At 38.7% G+C, this 9,696-nt stretch overlaps 1 protein-coding gene across 1 annotated transcript; it reads left to right on the forward strand.

The window, feature by feature from the left end:
- Positions 1-4,953: 4,953 nt before the first annotated feature.
- adi1 (acireductone dioxygenase 1) lies at positions 4,954-8,857 on the forward strand. Its single transcript, XM_042071589.1, has 4 exons — positions 4,954-5,201; positions 7,251-7,370; positions 8,140-8,319; positions 8,442-8,857. The coding sequence occupies exons 1-4, from the start codon at positions 5,085-5,087 to the stop codon at positions 8,556-8,558; spliced, it is 534 nt and encodes a 177-aa protein (XP_041927523.1). The 5' UTR covers positions 4,954-5,084; the 3' UTR covers positions 8,559-8,857.
- The last annotated feature ends 839 nt before the right edge of the window (positions 8,858-9,696 follow it).

The raw sequence follows: 9,696 nt of genomic DNA on the forward strand, positions 1-9,696 counted from the left end.
CAACCACACCCATAGAGACGAGCATGCATGCATGTGGAGCACAAGCACACCCATAGAGACGAGCATGCATGCATGTGGAGCACAAGCACACCCATAGAGACGAGCATGCATGCATGTGGAGCACAAGCACACCCATAGAGACGAGCATGCATGCATGTGTCATAAAATTAGCCTTGTCGCACACTCTCAGCAACATGATGTAACATACTGCATTACTGTACCACAACACTACCACTTCACCATCCATACGCAGTCCTTAGGCTACAGAATGGCCGGATGTATGTCTATCTGTCTGTCTTGATGTATACAAAAAGTATAGGTCAACACGGTGTCAAGCGTAAAAATGTTCCAAGAATAATACATATTTGAAACTTTATTTTGTTAGTACACACCTAGCCTCTCTTAATGTTTGCGATGTCACCATGTATTTTTCTTGTTTTGATAGACTATATTTTTGGATTCCAAAATGCATTACTCAAAGAGCGAGAGAGATTCAGCCTGTTTTCTTAATGCTTTTTCAGACTTTCCCACAGAAGTTGTGGTATCATGACAGTTGATCTTGCCAAGGCTGAGGTAGTAAGGATTTAGTGTATTTTGAACGTCATAATGTCGCCACCCAATGTGGTCTGTTTCACTTAAACAGACGTTTATTTAGTTTAATTATAGTCTGAAGGTTGTCACAGTGGTGATACTCTGACAATTCAGAATGAAATGTTACATTTGTATGACGTAATCACAATCCATAGCAAAGTCTTAAACCCAAATAAAACATTTGAGAAAACTTGGTACAGCACTGTCCTGAAAAAGCATTATTCTGTAGGCTGATGACCACAAGTACCATACATTTAATATAAATTATGGTTCACATTATTGTGTCATGACATCTTAAAAACATTGAACTTGATACTTTAATGAGTATGGTGCAACAAATCTCTCATTAGGGAAATATTTTATAGGAAATCCTGATATCCTGATAAATACACCCTATCCGCTCGTAGCAATCTTTGATAGGGATTTCCTGTTTTTTAAAGACTTACAGTATCCCCACTCCGTTCTGTCTTAGATAACTAAAATCCCTGTGATGATGCATATTTTCACCTCTTCAGTCTTAAACAATGGACTGTTGTGGTTTTTGGTTAACTGCCACAATAACATGGCACAGACAAGCCAATAAAGTGCCCATGGTGGATTATGAAATACTGACAAAGCAGAATAGCACTAGATTTATCCTTGCTTTGCAGTAAGAGCATTGACAGTACAAATACAGTTAGTAAAACACAGTTAGTGTCTAGTTTGAAGAACAATGTTGCAACTTAAGTTGTTAAATTGCCAGGAGAGTCACTAAGCCTTTTTTAATTTAATTTTGTGTGTGTGTGTGTGTGTATTTTGTAAAATGTTTTGTGAATTGTCTGTTTTGCTTTTTTTTATATTTTTTTTTTTTATTATTATATTATATGAAGAGTTTGGTTCCAAAACACTATATCCACCATTTTAATGAATTTTCATAAATCATTTCTTTTTTTTTCTATTTTGTTTTCCAAGTAATTTCAGTATTGGGTATTCGTATTTGATATATCTGTACTCAATCAAAACAACACAACTGCAATTTGATTGATATTACCTAAATTACACAATTAAATAGCATGACTTAACATTTTATTATTATTTGTTATAGCCTAATTATTTCAAATAAGTGTGCTGGATTGCGGGTACGCTGGAAAGTCATGCCGCTCTGTCCAGCACCTGGATTTTTATTTTTACTGTTTATTAGGCCTATTTGTTCATTTGTTTGTTCATGCCTGTCTGTGCTAGGTTTGGGTACGCTGGCGAGTCATGCTGTTCTGTCCAGCACATAGTTGTTTTGATTCTCTTTGTTTGTAAACTCAGGGCCTTGCTGTAAAAGAGCTTAATGCTCAATCAATTCCCCCCTGAATAAACAACGGTTAATGAGGAACCAGTATCTGTCACAATAGACTACCGGTACATTTATTGGCACCACTGGTAAAGATAAGCAAAACAAGGTATAGAGAAAATTCTTTTAGCATTTTATATTAGTTTCAATGAGGACAACAAGGATACATTTACATCCCTTCAAAATAGATGTTTTCCTCATAGTTTCACAGTGAAAACAATCATAAAGTGCCAAAAGATGCTTTTTCCCTCTCTTTGTATTCATCTTCACCAGGGGTGCCAATAAATGTGAAGGGCACTGTAGGCTACTCAATTGGTAGATTAATTAAATGATATCTGCAAAACACCAGTGTCATCAACATAAGCTTCAGGATGATGGCCTTTTACACAGAGTTGAAAAGAAAATGGACAATAAGACTGGTCAATAAAAATAAAAGATTACAATGGGCAAAATAACATGGGCAATTGACAGAAGATGACAGGGGAAACGTGATAGACAGACAAAGTTGTTCTAATCACAAAGAACAGCATTTGTTGAGTGAAAAAACACTGATGGCTTCTTTAGATTTGGGGCCCCTAATATCTTCCCCTACACTGCCACCATGTGGAAGCGAAGGGTGGAGTATTAGGAAGTTCTTGCCAATGCAAAGCGTAAAGTCAGTCAGATATAGAACTAAATTTGTCTCAATAATATTTGCATATGCACAGAGGGGGATCCACAAATATTTCTTGATTTGCATGTGTGTTTTGATACCTACAAATAAAAAAAAATCATGTTTGTAACTCGTATATTGATTTTTACAAATATAGATGTGCATTTGTTAATAAAATGCCATTTGTAAAACCGAAAATTTCATTTGTGAAATGTGATTCTGCATTTGTGGATCACCAGCACACGCATTCTTCGTTTTCCAAAGCTACGTGTTTTTGAGACGTTCTTCGCATGAAAGTCGCACAAATCCACACGTGAAATAATTATATTTGTAACTTGTAAATTCGTTTTCACAATTGTAGATGTGTATTTGTCAATTAAATGGCATTTGTAAAACTGAAAATTGCCTTTTGTGAAATCTAATTTTGCATTTTGTAGCCCTGGCAGCAAATGTAATTAGGGGCGCTAGGGGCGCGTCTAACCCAGATCCACAAATAGCCTACCTTTCTAATCCAGTAGATGGCAGTGTTGTTCTATGGGACTCATAACACACAGAGCTAGCGAACCTAGTTCTTAAATGTAACAAGTTATGCCTTTTACAACAAGCTTTTTGATGGAAAAGTGGTGTTTAATTTCCATATTCTTTGTTTAGTGAACGCATAAAACCGTGAGTTTGTTGTAAAAGACATAACTTGTTACATATATTATATTTATAATTTTATTAATGAGAAATTATTTCACAGATGCACAACTTCGGATGCATTAGTTCACATTTACGCACGAATGTTGTGCATGTTCTCAGATTATGAAACACGGATGTGCAAATGTGTTTCACACCAACTGCGCTGCAACGATTGGAGTAAAAGTGTCGAGTATATGACTCTTGAAAGTTGTGACTCACAGGATAGGATTTGTGTACCTGTAAAAAGGATTTGTGAACCCGTAGCCCCTATTTTGTGTTAACAAGATATAAAAAATATGTACAACTTCAACTTTACTGTTACACATTTATGACTTTAGTGTGCACATGCAAAATCTGCAGTTAAATGTGCTCGCCACTTTTGCACCCAATATACCTTCATAGTGGTGACCCTGGTTGGTTAGTAGGCTATATGCGTCACTGCCAACCCTTTCCGAGTCAGGAGCAGGTACTGGGGCCTGTACTACGAAGGGAGCTTAACCTACCCAGATGTAACCCAGGGTTACTTTGTTAAGTTGTTCTAGTAAAGATTTATTTCCACATGTTCTTCAAATATGTGTTACGAAGGATTAATAGCTTGCGGAATGTCTGAAATGAGTTGAAATAATTAAATTGCCTATTTTGAGTTCATGGAAATGCCTACAGATGCAACACAATTTAGAAGTGGGCATATAGATTACAGTAATAGTATAATTGAATGTTTAAGTAGCCCCCATTGACTGATTTAGTGTATGCCTAATCCTGTGAACATTTCAGATGCAACACCATTGCAAACGCACATGGCAGCAGGTGAAAATGAAACACAAACACATTATTCATAATACTAGGTTTATATAGCCTAGTTATAGCTTGCATTAATATTTCTTAATTATGAAAACATGTAGGCCTAGTATGCTTATAGCCTTCACTTGGCCTCTGTTTTACAGCTAACAAGAAAAAGGTGTCGTTGAACAGTACTGTAAGGAGTGTTTTACAGTAGCAGAGGAGTTGGCCATCGCAAATAATAGTGGAAGGCCGATTATGGAGGGGGTTGAGGGAGGCATTCGGTCGGATTCTGGTGCTGTGGAAATGTGTAGCCTTTATGTGCAGGGTACAGTAATATGACATTCAATTCAACAAGTTTGTTAAAATGGTGATTTTTATTTATTAGGCCTACTGTAGGCCATGTCCGATTTATTTTAGGCTATTCTTGCTCAGATGTTCAGCATACTGTAGGCCTATGTCGGATTTATTTTCGGACATACAGTATTCTTGCATCACCGATTGAATACATGAATGTCCACGTACGGGCATTGCTATGAGACGTCTTCCTAGATCATCTGACAAAGATAACGAATTCCCTCGGCTGACAATCTATATCTTCATAGAGAATATCGTCCGGGTAGGCTATATATATATTTTCTGGCGGTCTCTAAAACCCCTCGCCCTGCGAAGAGAGTCCCTCACGATTTACGCTCCAATGTCGTATGGATCATCTAGGTACGCCGACATGTCTCGGGAGAAATTGTTAGTGGAGGGGTGGTAGCCTACTTATAAAGGATGTGGTTAATGGAAACCTCGGGTTAACCAAGAACATAACCTGGTCGGAGCAGGTTTGAGATGCAGCGTAAATTGCCATGGCAGCATAGCTACCTCGGTTAAAACCTATCCACTTTTCGTTGCCTACGGGTTAATCGGGAAATTACGCCACACGTGATCAAGTTACTCTCGAAGTTACCCAGATAAACCAGAAACCCCGCTTCGTAGTACAGGCCCCTGGTTGAATGGATAGCGATCTACTTGGTTGACAAACCATAACCCTACATACATCAACAGTCAGCTATGGATGCATGGTACATGGACGATTCTGATGAAGACCAACGATTACCACATAAACTAGTCCCAAACCAACCGGTATCCCTTGAGGAACTGCAGAAAATTGGAGTTTTCTATTGGAGGGTGGGTAGGTGCATGGTGGTGGGAACGAAGTTGACTTAAAGTAAGCGTTAACAAGAGGTTTATATAGGTCCTAGGCCTACTATACAGTAGTGTGCTGAGTCATTTCAACCGTGTTTGGTTAACCAGTTTGTTAATATCTCAAAGGAGTTAGTTTGGGAACTAGGCAGCTAGCCCGTAGCGTTAGGTAAGGTGCCTGCGTGAAGCTGCCCCCCCATGTTATTAAAAAATGATTAAAAACACTGCTATTCGTTTGTGCCGGTTTGTGCCGTAAAAATGATCGTTTGTGCTGTTAAGGGTTTTAAGTAATTCAACTTTACATTTTCTGGCCAGTGACGTCACTCAGCCCCCCATACTTGTTCAAATTTCCCCAAAATAGTGTCAATCGTTTGTCCTACGTTTGTGCTCATTTGTGCCGTTAAAAGTAACATTTGTGCTACTATGTTTTTTAAGATATTCCACGTTATTTGTTACACGTGTGACGTCATCCAGCCCATGGTCTCAATCGTTTGTGTTAGGTTTGTCGTAGGCTTTTGACGGCACAAATCAGCACAAACGATTGAGACCATTTTGGAAAGATTTGGACATTAATAGGGGGTAAGTAGGTAAGGTGGGTTGCGTTTCGCCAGCGGGCTGTTAAAAGATTTGTTTCGATATTTGTATTTTGATGTATTTTGGCAAGGACTCGTTTGAGTTTTGCAATAGCTAATACACTGATTACGGAAGGTCAGCAGACAGAGAAATACGAATATTTACCTAATTTTTCTCGGACTCGTTGGCTCATTCTCCAAAAGAGGTCTGTAGCAGCGAGAAAAACCATGTGGTGGTGGCCATAGCATAGGTTAATTCACAAAGTGGCTGGTGTGTAGGTAGGCCTACTGTTTTTAAGGGTTTTAAGGGAGATTAATGTGTGATATAAATGGTTAAATATAAATATTATATAAATGTGTATGTTTTTCTATGACTTCTTCAATACTGGGGTTGACGCAAACTTTGCCTTACGCTCTCTATCCCTGTTTCCATTACAAATCGTTACTGCCACCCAGCGGCTCCATGCGTCACTACATCATCCCCTTACTTTGACCTCCGTTTGCAAACCATGTTAGACCATAACAGAATCTTAAATGAGCTGGGGGGTATTCCAAGTACGTAGTTTACTGACAAACCTGGGTAAGTTAACTCAGAGTAAGTGGTAAACCTCCTAACAGAAGAGCTGCATGGATTCATTCTTCAAACAAAACAATACCATAGGGCTCTTGTTGTAGGAGGTTTACCACTTACTCTGAGTTAACTTACCCAGGTTTGTCACTAAACCACGTACTTGGAATACCCCCCAGATCACCTTCTCTCAGATTTGGCATTTTTTTGAGAATGTCAAAGACGACTGTCATTTGATGAAGGGTTTATTCAGCGTTTTTCCTACTTTTTTCTATCTGGGTGATGGTGTCTGTCTCTCTCTCTGGGCTTTACAGGCCCTACATGTCACCATATGAGCCTGTTAGCTGTTACAGTGGCAGCAGGTTTAATGGTTTGAAACGGTTCTTTAGATCTAAAGGTTGTTGTGAGTGGACCTCATACTACAACAACATACACACCAGTGTTTTAGAACATCAACTAAATTTAAAAGCCAACACGTTTTTAAAAGTGTGACACCCATGGACCAGCCAAATGTAACTTTGAACTCAGTCATGATAATTACCTGAATGTTCAAGCCACTTTGAATGAATTGGAGAGCACATGCACATACGTCATCAGTTGGAGACTAAATAACCCTATGAAATAACCTGCCTGACAAGAGAAGGAGCCAGGAAAGGTCCCCTGCCAATATTTATAAGCAGTCACATGAAAACTAAATGTACTGCAATTGTATGAGTCTGAGTTGATTTAGTAGAATTGGTAAAAAGAATAAGAATGTCATGTTTGCTGGCTACTTCTAATTGAAAGTTAATGTTGTATTATGCTGACCATCCAGTTTTGAAAGATCCAAATCTGATCTAATACACTAATTTCTAGTAGCTTGGCAAATTTAAATATTTTGTTCTTCCTTTACAGTTAAATGCAGACGTCTATGAAAATGACCCAGAACTAGAGAAGATCCGTAAAGAGAGGGGTTATTCATATATGGACATCATCACTGTACATAAGGACAAACTCCCCAACTATGAAGAAAAGGTAATTGTATACTGTACTCCTGTGTGAAGCAGCAGTAAAAAGTTTGGTCTAAAACTGGCGGCCTAACCATCTAATCTACTGTAAAAACTAGACTAACTGATCAAAGCTTGCTGGTTTACTTACTGGTGTTGGAAACAGTTTATTCACATTTGTTGCATTTCTACCTGTGTGGTTCTATAAATGTTGCCCTGACGACCTTGCATTTAGATCTCAGAGCTGGTTAGAATTCTTCCCTAGATTAGTATATTATAGAAGAATGTCCATTTTCCACTTGCTAGTAAATTCCCACAAAACTTTCCATCTCTGATACAGTGGAAAGATCCTTAAGTTGACAAAAGGGGGGATGCCTTTTGTAATGAATGTTCCTCTGTATCTGTATGTGTTTGGGGAAGTTTTGTTTTGTGTTTCTGTATGTGTGGCCCTCGGAAGTCTACCGATGAAGTGTGGAGATACATTGAGCCTCGTTAATGGGTGTAAAACAGTGATTTATTTGCATGGCTAGCCCGATGCCGAAGCACCACTATTGGAAAAAGCTGTTGGTAGCATCGGCTAACTAGCGCCAGATTTTGGAGTGCAGGGGACAAGCCGAGATGGGCTATGAGACATACGTTCACACTCGGTATCATGTTTCAATACACTTTAGGTCAATATCACACCGGAATTCTCCTTTAAGATTGAAAAATGGAGGCGTAATGGGTGTCTTTCACTAATTCTCCATTAGAAGCAAATCAAGTGGGCTTCATGGCTGCGACTCTCCTTTCTCCTACAGTTGAAAATGTTTTATGAAGAGCACCTGCACCTGGATGAGGAAATCCGATACATCTTGGATGGGAGAGGCTACTTTGATGTCAGGGATAAAGATGACCGATGGATCAGGATTGCCATGTCCAAAGGGGACATGATCACTCTGCCAGCAGGCATTTACCACAGGTTCACAATGGACGAAACAGTAAGGCTCAGCCCCTTGAAATTTGTATCACTCTCAATTTCAGCTATTTTCAAGTTACCGGTACTTTGGCTTGACATGGCCTTCTTTAACATGTTTTCTCTGTTGTACTTTTATTCTTCCAGAACTATGCGAAAGCCATGAGGTTGTTTGTGGGAGAGCCTGTGTGGAAGGCTTATAACCGGCCTGCTGATGACTTTGAAATCCGCAAGACATATCTGAGCTCATTAAAATGTGCTTAAGTGTCATGTGGTCTGCCCGACACTTGAGGAACCACTATGGATTGACTCACTAACATTTACAGCACAAGATCTACTAACCCTAATGCCTTGTTAGAGTGCTCGGTGGGGACATCTCAGTAACAGAAATTATGATTACTCTAGTGTAGTAATATTTGTTTACACCCTTTATGCTTTGTAAAGATGAATAGTTGACACATTTATGTCTATAATGGCAAGGCTAACATAAAGATACTAGGTCTATTGATTGTGTGCAAATGTAGAATGATACTCAGGTACAGTGAAATAAAGTTTTAATATCAGTGTTGTGAGTCTTGCATCATAACCCTTGCATCATAATGGGCGTAGACTTTATGTTAAGTTTACATCCTACTTTGCCTTACCTTTACAAACTGATAATAAATGGCATTGGCAGACAGGAAATAATGCATTTACTTTTGCTGTAAAAATTGACATACTTTACCACAGGCACTTTTGATTTTGAAAATGAACATCATCCCCTCTCATCGCTGACCCCCCCCCCCCCCCCCCATCCTGGTGGCTGAGGGAAATGTGAACACATTGAGAGGAGCCAGAATAGTATCTTAGTGAAATAAAAATGAGCAAAGATAGTCGGATGTGGTCAGGCTAGTAGAAATGCTGTTAACACTTGAAGAATTATGTTAGCTGTGTTCTGGTTTGAATTGAACTCCACTGTGTTGCAGGATGGGATGAGACGAATTTAGTAGAAAGCTACTGTGGTGGAGAGGGTTTATTATTTCTGGTTTATTCTGAAATCACACCCTCCTTTGGTACTGTCGCTAGACTTATAGGCCTTATATAGTCCTGCATCTGTGTCCCATGGACTTTGTGTGCCTCCCAACAATTTTGACTGCACGTCACACATCCCCACAAATCTTCCACAACTGGTTATGTACATTAAGTCAATATTTTTTTTGTATTGCAACTATTTTGAAATGTTATGTATAGGTTTGTAAATGAGCCATTATCTATTGAAATATGCAGTACATTGCAATACATTTTAAGTACAGAAACCCTACTGGATAAAGAAAAAAATCTTTTTGTTTTTCATTTTGAACATTTTAGAGTGAAATGTTGTACAATGGGTGTTTTGAATTTGGGTATTTTGAATAGATCAAGA

Source organism: Alosa sapidissima, chromosome 19, assembly GCF_018492685.1.
Source record: "Alosa sapidissima isolate fAloSap1 chromosome 19, fAloSap1.pri, whole genome shotgun sequence".
NCBI lineage: Eukaryota > Metazoa > Chordata > Actinopteri > Clupeiformes > Clupeidae > Alosa > Alosa sapidissima.